This window comes from Ursus maritimus, unplaced genomic scaffold (assembly GCF_017311325.1).
Source record: "Ursus maritimus isolate PB19 unplaced genomic scaffold, ASM1731132v1 scaffold_7, whole genome shotgun sequence".
NCBI classification, from domain to species: Eukaryota; Metazoa; Chordata; class Mammalia; order Carnivora; family Ursidae; genus Ursus; species Ursus maritimus.
The window spans coordinates 52419509-52439920 of NW_024426885.1; the positions used below are offsets into that span (position 1 = coordinate 52419509).

Genomic DNA, 20412 nt, shown 5'->3' on the forward strand with positions numbered 1-20412 from the left:
TCTTTCTTTCTTTCTTTCTTTCTTTCTTTCTTTCTTTCTTTCTTTGTATCTTTGACTCCCCTTTGGCTTTTCTTTCTTTCTTTCTTTCTTTCTTTCTTTCTTTCTTTCTTTCTTTCCCAGTCTTTTCAAGGAGCTGAGGTTTACCTTCCTTGCATCCTCCTTAACCCATTTACATTCTATTTCAAGCTTGTTTAAGGATTTAGAACAGGAGACATTTGTATATTAGTATTTAAAAATTTTTTTTAAAAAATTTATTTTTAAGTAACCTCTACACCCATTGTGGAGCTCAAACTCACAACCCTGAGATCAAGAGTCTCATGTTTTACCGCCTGAGCCAGCCAGGAGCCCCTCTATCTTATAGTTTTTGATAAAACTCCATTGTCTTTTAGGATGCTTGACTCTTAGATGCTTATAGTGATTTGCTTTGCAAGCTGCTAACTGAATGAAGATGGAAATGAATGGAAGTGAGACATCAGAAGTAAGGAAACCATTGTTTTAAAAACCTGTGATTGATAAAGATATGCTTGCTTATTAACAAGTATCTGGTATTAAAAGAGATTGGAGGAGGGGGTCCTGAGTAGCTCAGATGGTTGTGGATCTGACTCTTGATCTCAGCTCAGGTCTTGATCTCACAGTTGTGAGTTTGAGCCCCATGTTGGGATCCGAGTTGGGCATGGAGCCTACTTAAAAAAAAAAAAAGAGAGAGAGAGAGAGAGATTAAAGGAACTATTCACTAGAATAATTAGAAATTCAATTATATTTTTCAAAAAATAAAGTAAAATTTTACTCTTTTAAAGGTAGAAAGCACCTTTTGTGTGATTTTAAGGGATGTTTGTATCTGGTGGTTTTCAAAGTGTGATCCCCAGGCCAGCAGCATCACCATCATCTAAGAACTTGTGTAAATTATCTACATGCCTCAGACCTTTAGGTGATTCTGATATAGCTAATGTTTGAGAACCATTGCTATATAGGGCTATCTTCATTTGGTTGGTGTAGTACTGTGTTTGGAGTAATGCTGTGTGGGTCTGATCTTTATATTGCAAATGTTAGAAATCCAACTTGAGGGGCGCCTGGGTGGCACAGCGATTAAGCGTCTGCCTTCAGCTCAGGGCGTGATCCCAGCGTTCTAGGATCGAGTCCCACATCAGGCTCCTCCGTTATGAGCCTGCTTCTTCCTCTCCCACTCCCCCTGCTTGTGTTCCCTCTCTCGCTGGCTGTCTCTATCTCTGTCAAATAAATAAATAAAATCTTAAAAAAAAAAAAGAAATCCAACTTGATGTAGTTTAAAATTCCTTAAAAAGGGAATTTAGAGTCTCCCTTTACTGGGTTGGAAGATTATTGGGGTAGCTCACAGATTCAAAGCAATAATTGGAAAGAATCAGGGCTATAGAGCTTGGAATTGTTTGTCTCTCGATGACTTTATTCTGTTTATAGATTGGGCTCCTATGTGTCCTTGACAAGTGGAAAAGATCATCACAGGCAGCTCCAAATTCAAATCCTATGAGCTGAGCAACTCTAGAAGGAGCTGCTTTGTACCACTTCACAAACCCACCCCTCGAATGTTATGTCAGTGACTGGCTTAGCCCACATCATATGTCTGTCTGTAAGAGGAAGGATAATAGAAAAGTGTGCTACTCTGACAATGTAGTTCATGGCTGGGTATTTGGGTTGCTTTCATATAAACTTCCTATCTTTGTAGCAGAGAGAGAAATCTGGAGGCTTATATAGTTAGAACGTAGAACAGGCACAAATGGGGATAGTATTTGTTAGCTACTTTTTTGTATTAGAGAGTAGTTAACCACTTCATTAAAAGCTTAGGGTGACATAAGTAATATGTTGATGTTTTATTATTATTGTATGTTTATGATTTTGTATAGAGTTAATTTTTTGTCACTATAAAAGTAAATATACCCTAGGACATCTGGAAAATACAGAGAAATAGAAAAAAATTACCTAATGTTCTGTTGTCCAGGAACAACTACATTTTGGTGAATTTCCTCTGTATATTTTCATGCATAGTTAGGATCATATTACGGTATTAATTTTTTTTTTGTTTTGATCCATATTTATTTATGACTTTCTGTCAGAGTAGTGGAAACTTAATCTAATTCAACACAGATTCCACCAGGGTTGTACGAGGTTAATTTATTTTAAGACTTTATTTTTTAAAAGAAATTTTAGGTTCACAGCAAAATTGAGAGGACAGTACAGAGATTTCCCAAAAACCCCTACCCCCACACATGGGTAGCCTCAACATCCCACACCAGAGTGGTACATTTGTTATACTTGATTGAATCTACATTGACACATTATAATTACCCAAAGTTCATACATGGTTTATTTACATTACCCATTCACTCTTGGTGTTATATATTCTGTGGATTTGGACAAATGTATGTCCAAAAATAAATGATGTATTTATCATTATGATATAATACAGAATATTTCCACTGCCCTAAAAATCTGCTGTGCTCCATCTCTTCATCCTCCCATCTCCCAACCATAGATCTTTTTACCATCTTCATAGTTCCAGAATGTCTTTTTTTTTGGAATCCTACAGTACATAGCCTTTTCAGATTGGCTTTTTTTTACTTAGAAATACTCATTTAAGATTCTTCCATGTCTTTTCATGGCTTGATAGCTCACTTCCTTTTAGCATTGAATAATATTCCATTGTCTGGATGTGCCCGTTTATCCATTTACCTACTAAAGGACGTCTTGGTTCTTCCAAGTTTTGTCCATTATGAAGAAATCTAGAAATATCCATGTGCAGGTTTTGGTGTAGACATAAGTTTTCAACTTTTTTGAGTAAATACAAAGGAGAACAGTTGCCAGATTATATGGTAAGAGTATGATTTTTTAAGAAACTGCCAAACCGTCTTCCAAGATGGCTTTACCACTTTGCATTCTCACCAGCAATGAATGTGAGTTTGTTCATGTTTAAATTTTGTGTTTTCATTTAAATTCACAAGTTAAAGAATATACTCAAGTTCCTTGACATATATATAGTACCATCATTAGATATTTTGAATTATAAATTTGTTAAATTTAATTGTTCATTTGAAGGACAAAAATGGGTCTTTGATAACTGAGTGAACTTTTAAAACTATTTTTAGTTCTTTTGTGACTTTCTGCATTGTTAATCTACTTTTCTGTTAATATCTTAGTGTTTTTCTTACTGATTTGTATGAGCTCCTTAAATGAGTTCCATTTTCTTTAGTTTCCTAATTTGTAGTTTATAGGGTTTTGGTTTTGGTTTTCGTTTTTTTGGGGCTTTTCGTTTTGTTTTGTTGTTTTTGATAGAGCATGTGTGCTGTGTGTGAGCAGGGAAGGGGAGAGAGAATCTCAAGCAGGCTCCATGCTCAGCACAGAGCCTGACGTGGGGCTCCATCTTAGGACCCTGAGACCATGACCTGAACCGAAATCAAGAGTCAGGCACTTAACCGACTGAGACACCCAGGTGCCCTGTTTCTGGGTTTTTAAAAAAACACATAGAAGCCTAGATTATTTTGTGTATTTGAATTCCGTCTGGCTTTTGATAGGTTATTTGTTTTATCTTTTTTAAAGTTTAGAGATTCTTTTCTCCTTTTAGAGATCTAGTAACTTTTTGTTAATCCATCTAGAATTTATTTTGCAGCATGAAAAAGGTATATTTATTCTTCATTTGATTAATGCTTTGAATTTCTATCTAAGTTCTATCATTGTTAAAATGCAGTTTTCAAACTTTAGTGATTTCTGTAGGCTAATGGTTCTTGATTCATTGAGGGATTTAAGGACAATGAAAGATGACCAAAAAAACTTGAGTTACAAAATATATTTTAGCTATGAAAAAATACCCTCTTACCTGACAAATCTAAACTTTCTTATCAGAGTTTAACATTTAACAGCATTTCTGATTAGCCTTTTGTTAGTATAGCAAAAGCATTTTATTTTCTGGAAATAACATTTATTCATGAAGAAAATTATGACAGAAATCTGTGTAAACAGTGAGAAGATTCTAGACTTTTCAGACAGCCCAGGATTTTGAAAAAGCCTTGTGCTTTGGCAAGAGCCCAGGAGAGGAAGTGTCCGCATCTGCTGCATTCTAGAAGCCTTCCCAAAGAGTTACTGTAAAGCAGCCAAGAGAGCAGTGTATTTCACTACTGTGTGGTTCTGGAAGTATCTGGGAGCTTGTGGCAAACTTGAGGAAAGAGAATGTCAGTTTCCGTGGTGATCTATTTTTTACTGAGACTCAAGAAGGGGAAAGGGGTTTTTTTTTTTTTTTTTTTTTGGTTTTGTTTTGTTTTTTGTTTTTGTTTGTTTGTTTTGGCGGAATAGGGAGCTTTCCAATGTGGACTTGAACCTGTTGGTTTAAGTGAAGTCACTTGGAAATAGTCAGAAGTGCCGGCTCAAAGAGGAATAGGGAGACAAGGAGAGTAACCAATGGGAGCCTGTTACTGGGGCAAGAGGTTCTATAATAGTAACTTTCTCTTCTGGAAGGTAATAAGGAGGACTTAAAAAGTCCGTGTATGTGATGGTAAAGGAGCTAGAAAAGTGCTGTCAGTACATTTGGGAAAGAAGGGTAAAATCTTTCTGATGGTTAGTTGATTTGCATCTGCTGTGAAGAATTCGTTCTAGAAAAGTCAGTGCTACCAGGGACAAAGAAAAAATACAGAAGGGCTTTGCTGCCAACTTAAAAAAAAAATCCATAGCTGTGTACTAGGCTAAGAATTTTTACATAGAACACAGTAGAAAGGAAAACCTCAACACTAGGTCCTTTGAGAGAAATTACTAGCTTAAATCGACAAGGCTGTTTATTCATTTTGGATTCTGTACAACTTTTTAAAAATAACAGCTTTATTGAGATATAATTCATGTACCATACAATTCACCCATTTAATGGTCATGATTCAGTGGTTTTTAGTACTTTTACAATGTTCTTCAACCATCAGTCACCACAGTCAATTTTAGAACGTTTTCATCACCCCAAAAATCTACTTTTTTTTTTTTTTTAAAGTAGGTTCCATGTCCAGCATAGAGCCCAACACTGGGCTTGAACTCATGACCCTGAGATCAAGACCTGAGTTTAGATCAAGAGTCAGACGCTTAACCAGCTGAGCCACCCAGGCGCCCTGAAAATGTACAACTTTTAATTGAACTTATTTTAAAATTGAAAGGCATGTAGGGAAAACATGGAACAAGTTAGAAATTTAAAGGATAAATCAGTGGCTCTGAAAACTTTTTTTTCTCTTTAAAACATATTTGAAGATTTCAGAATGTATTTTGGTAATGTTTAAGTTAAATTACTTTAATGAAGTAGTGTATTTTTATGGGAAATTCATAGTTTAGACATAGATAACAGAAAACTTATTTTTCTCACTATATGAAAGAGTTACTATCTAATCACTCTAATTGTAGTAGTAGCTAAGGAGAAAACAAACTTGGGTTGAATTTTTAAGCATAAATTCTCAGGAGATAACAAACCTTTATATTTTTCTTTAACATGGAATGTAAAGTTAGTACTCTAGATATATGAAAAACAAGATAGTAGCTCTTATTGATTAAGTTATTAAATCAACTTACAAGAGTTAACAACAGTCTATGGGCAACCTTAGTGTCTGACTTACATTTTGTTCGCAGGAAAAATCGGTTAGGAACTTTTACTACCCTACGTTTTGTTGTTTTAATGGCCATATTTCTCTTGTAGGTGTGTGAACCTGAAAAATTAAGTGTTCCAAGATGATCTGGTGTATTTTAATTGTAGGGATTCTACTTCCCCAGTCTTTGGCCCATCCAGGCTTTTTTACTTCAATTGGTAAGTCTTACTATTTTTTGGTTTGTATTGATGTTGCATTTAAAATTTTCCATTTTTTAGTGTGGGTTTTTTAAAAGATTTTATTTATTTATTTGACACAGAGAGAGAGAATAAGCAAGGGGAGCAGCAAGGGAGAGGGAGATAAGCAAGGTAGAGGGAGAAGCAGGCTCCCTGCTCAGCAGGGAGCCCGATGCGGCTCCATCCCACGATCCTGGAATGATGACCCGAGCTGAAGGCAGATGCTTAACTGACTGACCCACCCAGGTGCCCATTTTTTTTAGTGTTTTTAAATCAGTAAAAACAAATACAGTGTATTGCCAGAGACTGAAGCATTGATTTAGTTCCTTCCCCTCTACAAGTCTGTTTTTTAAATTTAAAGATTTTTTTTTTCTGATTACAAAAGCAGTACATTTTCAGGTTAGAACTTAAGAAAATTTAGAAAAGCATACCAAGAAAATTCTTTGTTAATGAGTCCACTCAGCAAATAATTTAATAGTCTTTTTTTTAAGTTTTTTTTTTTTTTAAGATTTTATTTATTTGAGAGAGAGAGAGAGAGCATGAGAGGGGGGAGGGTCAGAGAGAGAAGCAGACTCCCTGCTGAGCAGGGAGCCTGATGCAGGACTCAATCCTGGGACTCCAGTATCATGACCTGAGCCGAAGGCAGTCGCTTAACCAACTGAGCCACCCAGGTACCCCAATACAATCTTTTTTTAATGCACAGGTATAAATAATACATTGCACATTATTTCATGACCTGCTTTTTCCATTTAAGAATCTGCTATGAACACAAGTTATCTTTTTTCAACATCATAATTTAAGAAAATCTTTGAAAGTATTACTAAAATAGCATATGATTAAAGAAGAAACAAACAAAAATACATAGAATGTAAGACTTCTATATGTCCTCTTTCCCCCAGAAATATTTTTCGTGTTTGATGTGTATCTTTATATATTTTCCTATTTGCACACTTCATCTGCCTTAAATAAAATGTTTTCCTTGATGCTGTTAACCAGTTTTACCCTTGTGTGATCATAGTGCTAACTAAAACACAAGTATTATATTTATGACATCTAATTTTGGAATATAAAATGAGTCTTCTTATCCCATTATAAATAACTAAACATGGATGGTTTAAATTTAATTTGTGAAGTATACCTTTTGTTAGTGTGGTTTTAGTTTATTGAATAAAAAATTAATTCTAATTAGTCTCAAGAACAAAAAAAGGTGTCAACAGAGGTAGAGGTAGGAAAGAAGAAAAAGTAGTGTTTTGTAATTTAAAAATAAATTTTTAGATGAATTTGCCAATATGGTCCAATTTGCAAAATGAAGTAGCTTGAAAATTAGAATTGGAACTTCACAAGTGTCTTTGTTTATCTAGTAAAAAAGAAAAAAAAAGAAAAAAGTTGTTTTCTCCAACGTATCTGTGTTTGATACCAGTTAAATCTTCTCCAAGAATTCTTGATCATTTTAAAATTATTCTAAAATGCTTTTGTTGCCCAGTGTAGATAGTTGATAACCTTCCCTTCTCCTCCTTCTAGGTCAGATGACTGATTTGATCCATACTGAGAAAGATCTGGTGACTTCTCTGAAAGACTATATTAAGGCAGAAGAGGACAAATTAGAACAAATAAAAAAGTAAGCGAAGTGTGCTACTTATTATGATTCTGACTCCACCTGGATATTTTTATTCTAGAGCTAAAACATTCTTTGAGTGGAAATGGAAGCCACCTGTCTTAAAAGCCCACTGAAATGGCTAAAATAGGAGCACAGAAAACAAGGGTTAGGCCTGGGCCAAGAGTTTAGGTCGAGGAACATGGATTGAGATAAGGCTATAAATGGGTATGGGTGTTGACTGACAATTTTTAAAAATGGTTGCTAATATCTTCTGTCTTCCTCTAATCTCCCTAATCAAGTCATCTTCTAGAGCAGTTTTCCAATTCTATGTATCCTTCACTCCTATGGTTCCATTCTAGAGATTACAATAAGTATTGTTAATTATTAATAATTAATTGATACAGTTTTTCCTTACCTGCTAATTTATTTTTAACTGACTCAGGTTCAGAGTTAATCCTGATGTGAGAATTCATGCCTTTTGTTTAGTGAGTAGCTGAGTATTCAGGGTTTTTTTGTTTGTTTTAAAATATGGTTTTTGGGTATTTGAATGTAAAATTTTGGTATAAGTTTAATTTAAATGAACATGTAACTGAATTTCCATTGGGCTAATTTGTACTTTATAATAATCAATTATTTGACTTTAAGGACCTGTGGGGAGATGAATTTTTAGATCCTTACTAGAGGGATCCAACACACCTTTTCTAAGATAGGTTCCATTTACTGTAACCATTTGAGAGGAACAAAACTAAAAGAAAAGGATTTGTTACATTTTGATTTTACCAAGATAGATTTTACCCATAACAGTCTTGCTTTTTTAAAAAAACCTATAATTTTACTTTAAAAAGAGTTTTTGAATATAGTTTTCACTCAAAAACCTCTAATTTAGTCTTTTCTCTTTTTCCGAGTGCTTTATTAAATTGTGTTCTTCCTGATTAAGTATATGTGTTCTCCATTTATGTGTCTTACATTTATAGATGGGCAGAGAAGTTAGATAGACTAACCAGCACAGCGACAAAAGATCCGGAAGGATTTGTTGGGCATCCAGTAAATGCATTCAAATTAATGAAACGTCTGAACACTGAATGGAGTGAGTTGGAGAATCTGGTCCTTAAGGATATGTCAGATGGTAAGTCACATGGTAAGACTAAAGTGCCAAAAAAAGTAAGACAATATTGCTGTTAGGTGTGGAAATGCCAATACTAATAAATTCATTTCCCAGAACTTGAAGTGTTCAGTGTTGTAACTGAATTGTTGCAGGGGTGTGTTTGGTTTGACTGGAGTTAGTCTAGATCCCGAATTCCTTGATTTTAAAAAAAGGGAATAAAAACTGGAAACAAATAAAAATAACTTTAGTGTTTAAAAAAAAAAAGTAATTTCTGTTGTTGATGACTAGCACTGGTGCCTTTTGCTTTGAAATTTACAAAAGTGAAAATCAGTTATCTGGCATATAGCTTCATTTCTGAGAGTAATCCTTTCCCATTTTAGGATTACCTTCAGACTTCAAAAATTTATGCGTATATCTCTATCTTCTCATCAATTGTTAATGTATTGGAAGTGGTACTATAAGGAAAAGTGTTAGATGTGTTCTACATAGTACTTTGAATCTTAGACTTCTTTTACGTAGGCAATAAATTTCAAAACTAAGACTGGAAACAGTAACAATGAAGGTCTTTCTAATTAAAACAAAATTGCATTTGGAGTATTGAGGTGTTTTAGATATTTTAGTAACAGACACAGAAAACTAAGTCTGGAATTTAAGAACTAGAGGGAATATGCTTAGACATACTATTTGTTCAGTGACTGCAGGTGGAATGAAGAAAAGCAAGAAAGAGGCAGAGAACCGAGTTAACTATGTAAATGAAAATACTCCAAGGGTGCTTGCGAGTGTTTCTGAGCAGTAAACTATTATGCATAGGACAGGAAGTCTTGAGGAAAAAAAATTAAGGCAAGCACTTGTGAAAACTTCATGGTGAGAGGGAAATACCGGTGATTATTTGCTCTTTTATATAGCACCATGAGAATATTTTTAAAGTCCTGTATATATGTGTACACACACACATACACGTTTATGTATTTACTTAATTAAAAAAAAATTCTCAAGTAATGACCTTTATGACCTAAGTTCTTTTATAAGGTAAACCTTGAGACCTTTTTTTTTTTTTTTTAAGATCTTACTTATTTGTCAGAGAGAGAGCACAAGCAGGGGGAGCGGCAGACAGCAGGCAGAGGGAGAAGCAGGCTCCCTGCTGAGCAAGGAGCCCAGGGCGGGACTGGGATCATGACTTGAGCCCAGTGCAGCTGCTCAACCAACTGAGCCACCCAGGTGTCCCAAACCTTGAGACTTCGATGCTCAAATCTGTGGTAGTTGTCCCATAGTGCTATGATACATATATTTTTCCTCTTTTTTATTGGAAAAGATTTAAGCAACTTCTTGGATTTTATTTTGGGTTATAAAAAATCTGTAAAACTTGTAAAATTCCATGTGGACATTGTGACCAGGAGTTGGTCTTAAAACTAAAAAATGTACTTGATATGAACTGTAGGCCTCTCCTAGCTAGTTGTTCATTTGTACATTTTCATTAACATAAAAATGCCTGGCCTTTTGCTGATCAAAATACACAGTTGATTATAGGTAAATGAGAGGGGAGGGAAGTTTCATACCTAACTTTTAGTTGCATATGATGACACATATTAAAATTTTAAATCACTTTTTTTGTTTTTTTGGTTCCTTGAGTATTTAGCATCCATTCTCCTTAGGGGTTATATAATTATCAGTAATTAGTTTGTTAGTTTGGTTTTTGCTGTATTTTATATAAAGCCTTTTAAAATTAAGATTAGATTTTATATAGAACAAATCTTGGCTGATCACTATATTCAGTAATTTAACAGATCTAAATATATTTTAGTAAACGAGCTCACTTGATCTTAAATATATAATTAATATCTCTCTTTCCCCCTCAAAGAATTCTACCAAACTTGATATATTTACATATTTATATAGTGTGTGACACATGGAAGAAGAAAATAGAACTTTCTTTAAGCGCATGCATTTTATTTACCATCTATTATCTGAAAGTGTAATTGGTTGCCAGTGGATGTCATTTTTAAATCCATAAATCCATTCATTTTGTGTGGAGGCTAGTTTGTGTAACTGAAAACTCAATTATCATGTTGATCTTTACCTAATATGATATGATTTATGCAGTGGCTTCAGATTACTTAAGTGACATTAGGATTTGGGAAGATTGAATAAGTTAGAGGTATTTCAAGTCTTATTCAGTGTATTTAGTTTTTTTCTTGTTGAGCATGTGGAACTTCCATGGTGTGGTAGAAAATTGTAATAAAATCCTTATAAACACTGTATATTGCAAATTGGAAGTCTATGAGGTTCTAGAGTCTTTTTTTTTCTTTTTTTTTTTTTTTTTTTTTTTTTTTTTTTTTTTTAAATTTCAAGGCTTTATCTCTAACCTAACCATTCAGAGACAGTACTTCCCTAATGATGAAGATCAGGTTGGGGCAGCGAAAGCTCTGTTGCGTCTCCAGGACACCTACAATTTGGATACAGACACCATCTCAAAGGGTAATCTCCCAGGTAAGAATTCTTCTAGTCTATAAAACATTTATTACCTGGTTGTTCTATTCAGTCCATTAGAACAGTTAATCTAAAGAAAACTTTTGTATTTTAAGACTTTTAACATTAGTTTATTTCACAGTCTTTGAGGACAAAACAGCCCTCTCTTTCCCTAGGACTTAATAGTTGTGGATAAGTTTATAGCTTGTTATACTTAGCTGGCAGGGGAGATAAGTTTATAGCTTGTTACTGTGAAAGCTTAATATTATAGGGATTTAACTTTAAGTAGGCATTTTTAGCCTGAAAAAAGAAACAATCGGTTTTCCTCATGTTTTTCTTCAGAACATCCAATGTTTCTATGTAAAGTTGTAAAGGAATTGATAATCAAAATTTATATTATGTTCAATAATTTAAAAACCAAGACATATTGGGTGTACACAGATTTTTAAAGTTCTATAATATGGAACATCCTGCTTTAATGACCTATTTTTAGCAAAACCTGTTATTTAGGTTACAGCTGGTTTCATGATAATTTGCTTTAAAGATCTTTTATTGTACAAAAAGTATATAACAAAATTTACCATCTTTATCACTTTTAAATGTGTGGTTTAGCGGCACCAAGTATATTCACAGTGTTGTGCACCCATCACTAGCAGCCATCCCCATAGCTCTTTTCATCTTGTAAAACTAAAACTGTACCCATTAAACAGTAACTCCCCATCCCCTACTTTCCCCAGCCCCATCATTTTGCTTTGTTTCTATGATTTTGACTATTCTAAGTGCCTCATATAAGTGGAATCATACAGTATGTGTCTTTTTGTGATGGACTTATTTCACTTAGCATAATGCTTTCAAGGGTCATCCACATTGTAGGAAATGTCAGAATTTCCTTACTTTTTAAGGCTGAATAAGTAATACGTCATATATATACATACATACATACATACATACATACATACCACATTTTGCTTATCCTTTCATCCATCAGCAGGGCACTTGGGTTGCTTCCATGTGTTAGCTAGTGCGAATAGTGCTGCTGTGAACATGGGTGTGCAGATATCTCTTCAAGACCCTGCCTCCTATTCTTTGGGTGTATACACAGAAGTGTAATTGCTGGATCATATGGTAATTCTATTTTTAGTTTTTTGAGGAACTGCCATACTATTTTCCATAGTAGATACACCATTTTACATTTCCACCAACAGTGCACAAGGGTTCCAATTTCTCCACCTCCTCTCTAACACTTATTGTGTCTTTTTTTTTATAGTAGCCGTCCATATGGGTGTGAGGTGGTATCTCATTGTAGTTTTGCATTTCCCTAATCATCAGTGATGTTGAGCATCTTTTCATGTGCTTAGTAGCCATCTGTATTTCTTTCTTGGAGAAATGTTTATTGAAGTCTTTTCCTACTCTTTAATTAGTTTTTGTTGTTGTTTTAGGAGTTGTCTGCATATGCTGGATATTAATCCCTTATGAGATACATGATTTGTAAATATTTTCTCCCATTCTGTGGGTTGCCTTTTTACTCTGTTGATAATGTCTTTTGATACACGAAATTTTAAATTTTTTAGGAGGTCCAATTTATTTTTTCTTTTGTTGCCTGTGCCTTTAGGGGTCATATACAAGAAATTGATGCCTCATCCAATATCATGAAGCTTTTCTCCTATGTTTTCTTCCTAAGAGTTTTATTGTTTTAGGTCTTATATTTAGGTCCTTTATCCATTTTGAGATATTTTTTACGTATGGTGTTAGGATAAGGGTCCAACTTCATTTTTTTTCTTTTTTTTTTTTGCACGTGGATATCCAGTTTTTCCAGCACTATTTGTTGAAAAGACTGTCCTCTTCCCATTGATTTGTCTTGGCACCCTTGTCAAAAAGTATGTGAGCATATATGTGAGGGTTTATTTCTGGGCCCTCCATTCTAGTCCATTGATCTTTATGCCATATTAATACAACACTGTTCTGATGACTGTAGCTTTTTTTTTTTTTTTTTAAGGTTTTATTTATTTATTAGAGCATGAGCAGGGGGGAGGGGAGAGGGAGAGTCAGACTCCCTGGTGAGCAGGAAGCCGGCTTGATACTAGGACCCTGAGAGCATGACCTGACCCAAAGGCAGAGGAAGGCATACACTTAATCAGCTGAGCCACCCAGGATCCCCTGATGACTTACAGCTTTGTAGTAAGTTTTGAAATCTAGAAGTTTGAGTTCTTTGGTTTTGTTCTTTTTCAAGATTGTTTTGACTGTCCCTTGAGATTACATATGAATTTTAGGATGGGTTTTTCTATTTCTGCAAAAAATGTCATTGGGATTTTGATAGGGATTGTATGAATCTGTAGATCAGTTTGGGTAGTACTGCCATTTTAATAGTATTAAGTTTTCCAATCCATGAACATGGGATGTGTTTCCATTTATTTATGTCTTCTTTTATTTCAACAATGTTTTGTGCTTGTCATTGTGTAAGTCTTTCACCTCCTTGGTTAAGTTAATTCCAAAGTATTTTATTCTTAGAATTGTTTTAGCGGGGACACCTGGGTGGCTCAATCAGTTAAAATGTCTGCCTTCAGCTCAGGTCATGATCCCATGGTCCTGGGATCAAGCCCCTCATCGGGCTCCCTGATCAGTGGGGTGTCAGCTTCTCCTTCTGTCCCTCCCTTCCTGCTCACTAGCTCTCTCTCTCTCAAATAAATAAATAAAATCTTCAAAAAAAATTGTTTTAGTAGTTTTCAGATTATTCATTGTTAGTATGTAGAAATGCAGCTGAGTTTTGTGTGTTGACTGTCCTTTGCTAATTTGCTGAATTTATTTTTTAGCTATAACAGTTTTCTGTGTGTGTGTGTATGTGTATGTGTGTGTAGTCTTTAGGGTTTTCTGCATAGACGATAATAATATAATCTGCAAAAAGAGATCATTTTACTTCTTTTCCAATTTGGCTGCCTTTTATCACTTTTTCTTGCCTAATTGCTCTGGCTAGAGCTCCCATACTAAGTTGAATAGAAGTAGTGAAAGTGGGCATCTTTGTTTTTGTTCTTGATCTTAAAGTCTTTCACCATTGCATATATTTGCTGTAGATTTTTCAAGTATATCTTTTTTTATGGTTAGCTAGTTTCTTTTTACTACGAATTTGTTGAGTGTTCTTGTGAAAAGTGTTGAATTTTGTCAAATACTTTTTCTACATCAGTTGAGATGATCATGTGTTTTTTCCCTTTATTCTTTTAGTGTGGTGTATTACATTGATCAATTTTTGTATGTTGAGACATCCTTGCTTTCCAGGAATAAATTCCACTTGGTTATGCTGCTGAATTCTGTTTTCCAATACTTGAGGATTTTTCATCGATATTTGCAAGGGATATTGGTCTGTGGTTTTCTTGTAGAGTCTTTGGTTTTGCTGTAAGGGTAATGCTGGCCTCGTAGAATGAAATAGGAAGCATTCCCTCCTCTTCAGTTTTTCTGGAAAAGTTTGAGAAGGATTGGTGTTAGTTCCTCTTTAAATGTTTAGTAGAATCCTCCAGTGAAGCCATTAGGTCCAGGGCTTTTCTTTGCCAGGAGGCTTATTACCGAATTAGTCCCGTTGCTAGTTAGTTATAGATCTATTCTGATTTTCTGTTTCTTTCTTAGTCTTGGTAGGCTTTTTGTTCCTAGGAATTTGTCCATTTCATCTAGGTTATCCAATTTGTTGGTGTACATTTTTCATACTACTCTCTTGTAATCCTTTGTATTTCTGTAGAATCAGTAGTAATATCCCTTCTTTCATTTTTTATTTTAGTAATTTGAATCTTTTCTTTTTTTCTTAGTCTGTGCAGCTAAAAGATTATCAATTTTGTTGATCTTTTCTAAGGACCAATGTTTGGTTTCATTAATTTTCTCTTTTTTACATTCTACTTAATTTACCTCTATTATTTTATTTCTTCTTCAAGCTTTGGATTTAGTTTTTGTTTTTCTAGTTTCTTAAGTTGTAAAGTTAGGTTCTTGATTTGAGATCTTTCTAGATTTTTAATGTAAGCAATTACATTACATCATTTTCCACTGCTTTCTCTGTGTCCTGTAAGTTTTGGTATTTTGTGTGTTTGTTTTCATTTGTTTTTAAGTATTTTCTAATTTTCTAATTTTCTCTGATTTCTTTTTTGTTCCATTGGTTGTTGTCACATTGGTGTGTTGTTTCATTTCCACAAATTTAAGAGTTTGCTAATTTTACTTGTGTTACTGATACCTGACTTCACACAATATTTTGCTTCTGCTATCTCTCACTTTTTCCATGAGTATATGGCTTACTATCATTACTATCTCCTTGTCATTATTAGCTGGAAAAATAAAACATGTTACCTCTGTCTTCATACTGAAATTGATTTCCTCAGTAAGAATATACAGTGGGATGAGTTACTTCTTAAGATGTTTTCTTGCTCATCTCTCTTTATTTGGGGTAAATATCAAGTGGGAATGCTAACCATGGTACAAAAATATTAAATAAAATTTCCATTAAGCTGGTACATAATTCCATTATTTTCTGTTTCTACTAATATTATACATTACAACAGTTCTGATAAGGTCAGAGCCTTATCTTTAAAAATTGTCTTCTGGTATAAAACATCAATTCATTTAATAGCTATTGACTATATAATGTGTACCAACCATTCTGTTAGGTTCTAGGGATGCAATAATGAATAAGTCCAATATAGCTCTTGCCCTTAGAGTACTTATATTCTTATGGTATAGTATGATGAATGCCATGATGAGGATAATTTAGGATACCGTGGGAGCATATAGAAGAAAACCTAATTCTATACTTGATAAGAGACATAAAGGAAGACTTCCTGGAAGATACAACATTAAAAAAATTGGGGATGTAATAAGTAAGGAATTCACCAGGAAAATGGAGGAAATTGGAGAAAAAAGTGGGCATGAGAAAAGTATTCCAGAGAGAATGTGTATAAAGGCTAGAGAGGAGAGAGTGTATTATATCAGATAACAAGTAGTTTGTTCAAGAGATGAGTGTATGAGGGGTGGGGCTGGGGGTTTGGTTTTGTGAGAGTAGTGAGAGATGAGGCTGGATAGGTTAAGCACAAGCCATCTCTTGAAGGGCTTTGTAAGACATGTGGAGGAGTTTGAAATCCTCTCAGTGCAGTAAGGAACCATTGAAAAGCTTTAAATAGGGAAGTTACATGATTTTCATTTTAGGAGTATCATGGACTGTATGGAGATTGGATTGAGACCTTGGGGTAGGGACAAAGCATTCAGGGAGGAGACTGTTGTAAAAATTTAAGAGATGATGGTGGTAGCTGGTAGCTACAGAGAGAAATGGATAGGTTATCAAGCTACTTAGGAGGTGTAATGGTAGAATTTGATGGTGGACTTGATAAGGGTTTTTGGCTTGAACAACTATATGGGTTCCATCCAACAAAATAAAGAACACAAAAGAAGCAGGTTTGGTGTATGTGGGGATAATAAATTTCATTTGTTTTACTCTATTTCTTTTTGTTTAAAATTTTATTATCTTTCCATCAAAATGGCATTAAATATTATTTAAGTCTGATTTTGCTGTGTTTAGTCTTAGGAAATTCATTGGGTTCCCCCAAACACTTTGCCTTTAATCTAGAAATCACTTGGTAAGACTTTCATAGAGAATGGCTGAAAATAAGACACCCTGAGAATATGTGTAATTATTGTTATTATTATTATTTTTAAAGATTTTATTCACTTATTTGTCAGAGGATGAGAGAGACAGCACAAGCCGGGGGACAGTAGGCAGAGGGAGAAGCTCCCTGCTGAGCAAGGAGCCCCATGCGGGACTTAATCCCAGGACCCTGGGACCATGACCTAAGCTGAAGGTAGACACTTAACTGACTGAGCCACCCAGGCATCCTTGTGTAATTACTTTTCACTGGGACAGTATTTATCCTTTCTTAGGTACTTTTTCTCTCTTTATTGACTTTTCTTCCTCTTCAAGTCACTGTTTTGGATTCAGTTCTTACTGAATTTTCTTTTCATGCAAATTCTTTATAAGTAGAATCCCTGAAATTTTCTGAGCATAATATGTCCTATAAGCGGTCAAAGTAACACTATTATTAGAGTGAAATAATAAACAGATTTTAGCCTTTTCTTGTTCTCTAAACCTTTCTCTGTTACAATAAAAGCTCCCAGATGTGTTTGAAGGCCCCTTGTGCACCTTTCCTTCCTTTCTCAAGGTAATGACTATTCTGAACTTGGTTGGATATTTCTGTCTTTTTATACTTTACTACGTATATTGTTGTGTTTTAAAATTTTAAATAATGTATTCTGTGTATCTTTCTGTAACCTTTTCTACTCAGTTTTTTGAGTAAATTCATCTAACTGCTTTATGGTATTATATGACAGAATTGATTTATTCATTCCTTTATGCATGGATGGACATTTTCGTTATCTCCAATTTTTTGCTATTTCAAACAAGGTTTCAGTAAACATCCTTGTTTATGTATTCTTTTGCTTATGTACTCACATGCAAATGTTTCCTTAGGGTATAAGAAGTCAGGGTATATGTTTCTTCAGCTTTACCAGATGTGGCCAGATTGTTCTCTGGAGCAGAAGCACCGATTTATACTGTTACTAGCAATGTATGAGAGTTCCCCTTTTTTTTTTTTTAAAGCTTTTATACAGCGAGAGAGAGTACAAGCAGGGGGACTGGCAGGCAGAGGGAGAGGGAGAAGCAGGCTCCCTGGTGAGCAGGAAACCCTAAATGGAGCTCAGTCCCAGGACCCTGAGCTCATGACCTGAGCCGAAGGCAGACACTTAACTGACTGAGCCACCCAGGCACCCCAAGATTTCCCATTTCTTCATATACTTGCTAACCCTTGGTTTTGTAAGACTTAAAACTATAGCAATTTACGTGAGAAACAATGGGGGTGAGAGTTGGGGGGGAAGGATATTTGTTTTTTGTTTTTTTTAATTGTCTCAAAACAAAAAACAGAGAAATGCTTATTTCAGTGGATGTATGTTGATGCCATGTAACTCCTTGATTAGTTTTGCCTGCTTCTTCCTCCTCCTTTGGGCCTATCTTTTGAAATGCTTTGTTGATATTTTATTTTACTTTATTTTATAGATTTATTTATTTGAGAGAGCGAGCACGAGCAGGAGGGGCGGGGGAGGGAGAGAGAATCTCAAGCAGACTCCACTCATGTGGGGCTTGATCTCACAACCCTGAGGTCACGAATTGTGCCAAAACCAAGAGTTGTTTGCTTAACCGAATGTGCCCTCTTTGTTGATATTTTCATATAAAATCTGATAATTTATATGTATTTTGGCATCACTGGTGTCTTTCTAGTTTATAGACTGTTCCTTTGGTTTCAGGTTGTTTCTAACCCTGATTTGTTGAATAGACCCATATTGTCCAAAGATACCATGATTTTTTTCCCCCAAAGCTATGATTTTTTTTTTTTTTTGGTATGGAAAATGTCTAATGTATAAAATTCTGTTTACTTTAGCTGGAAGTTGAGTGTTCATGCTCTTGATGACTTTTATCACTGTCTTGGTAAGCTGATGAGGTTACTCCACTAAGCAATAGGTTCTTTACACATCTCTGGAGTTCACGTAGCTTTGAGTGTACTGATGCCTCAGATGCAAGATAGCAGCTTGCCAAGTGTGTGCATTTTAAACATAGTTCTCCTTATAAATCAAGTTTTTATCCACTACAAGTGTTCCTGTGAAGTGTAAGAATTTTTTTTTTTAGAGAGAGGGAANNNNCACTTGAGCGGTGGGGGATTGGGGAGGGGTAGAGTGAGAGGGAGAGAGAGAGAATCCCAAACAGGCTCCATGCCTAGCACAGAGCCCCATGTAGGGCTCGATCTCATGACCTAAGATGGTGACCTGAGCTGTAATCAAGAGTTGAATGCTTAACTGACTAAGCCACCCAAGCGCCCTGTGAAGTGTAAGAATTTTTAAAGTAAATGTCCCAGGTTATGAAAGAGCCACAAAATTGTGTTTTTAGGTAAAATTTTCCACTACTGTCATATAGTATTATAGTTTATATTGTGATAATAACTTCACAGGACTCTTTTAACTAAGTAATTTACAACTTATTCTTTTTTTCCTCATCAAATATGAAAGCTTTCTGCAGTGTTTTTCTGACAACATCACTTCCTTTATTTCATTTTCTTCGTCGTCTTGTCCATTTATCTCTTCTTATGTTCTCTGTTTTGGAAACTCCTTCCCTTTCAACTGTTGCATTACTTCTTTTTCATTTTCTTCTTTTGAGAATGTAATTCCCAGGCATTCTGCCTCTAATAATTGTGAATAGGTTAATAGATAAAATAAGCAGAGATACTTTAACTACCAAAACATGAGATAAAAATCCTCTACTGTCGAGGATTTGGAGTTAAGATGGTGGAGGAGTAGGAGACGCCGTTTTCAGCCGGTCCTCCGAGTCGAGCTGGATAGGTACCAGACCAGCCTAAACAAACACGGAACCAGCCTGAGACGCAGGAAGATGCATCTAGATCTCTACAAATGAATATCTCCAGCGCTGAGTATTGAGGTACGAAGCGGGGAGCCATGAAACCGCGCACAGATATAGGAAGATAAACGGAAGGGGGAGGGAGCTGCTGCGTTTGGGCGCCGGGAAGCGGTAGCCACTTGCACGGGAGAGCGGGCGGGCTCGCGGTCAGCACCTGCAAAACAGCAGACTGAGACCGTGAGCCGGGTGTGCGCCACCAGGCTTCTCGCGGAACACCGGAATCCCGGTGCGCTCACCGGATCCAGACTGAGACCGGGAGCTTCCGGAGCGCACGCGGGGCGGCTGGCGGCTGGCGGCGTTAGAAACACAAAAGACAGAGACGCGCTGGCCCTGGAAGTGAGGGGACGCCGGGTGTGGGGCGCACATCCCGGGACGTGGCAGGGTTGAGCAGCACCAACAGAAGCAGAGTTAAAGTGGCCAGAACATTAGCAGAGAACGGGCCGCAATCCCTCTGTTCTGTGACAGAGGCTGAAATTCGGCTGCTGCTGCTCTGACTCTCAGAAGAGGCACAACAGACCGCCAGGGAAAGCCACCAGAGAACAAAAGCCTGGAAATACCAGCTCAGAGAGTGCCCATCCCTATTCCCCCTCGCAGGGGACACGGAGACTCTATCCAAACAGGGTTGCCTGAGTATCGGCGCGGCAGGCCCCTCCCCCAGAACGCAGAAGGCAGGCTGAAAAATCAAGAAGCCCACAACCCGGGCGCCTGGGTGGCGCAGTCATTGAGCGCCTGTCTTCGGCTTAGGGCGTGATCCTGGCATTCGGGAAAGGAGTCCTTCATCGGGCTCCTCCGCTGGGAGCCTGCTTTTTCCTCTCCCACTCCCCTGCTTCTGTTCCCTCTCTCGCTGGTTGGCTGCCACATAAATAAATAAATAAAATCTTTAAAGAAGAAGCCCACATCCCTAAGATCCCTATAAAACAAGGGGCACGGCCTGGGACCCAGTCAATAATTTG

The 20412-nt window shown here is 36.1% G+C and overlaps 1 protein-coding gene across 3 annotated transcripts in view; it reads left to right on the forward strand.

The window, feature by feature from the left end:
• P4HA1 (prolyl 4-hydroxylase subunit alpha 1) overlaps nt 1-20412 on the forward strand; it is a 102348-nt gene that overhangs the window by 8577 nt on the left and 73359 nt on the right. For all 3 annotated transcript variants that reach the window (XM_040624231.1, XM_040624230.1, XM_040624232.1), the window contains exons 2-5: nt 5687-5794; nt 7334-7430; nt 8384-8535; nt 10864-11000. In XM_040624231.1, coding sequence (XP_040480165.1) covers nt 5719-5794; nt 7334-7430; nt 8384-8535; nt 10864-11000 — 462 coding nt within the window. In that variant the 5' untranslated portion in view covers nt 5687-5718. The remainder of the gene's footprint in view (nt 1-5686; nt 5795-7333; nt 7431-8383; nt 8536-10863; nt 11001-20412) is intronic.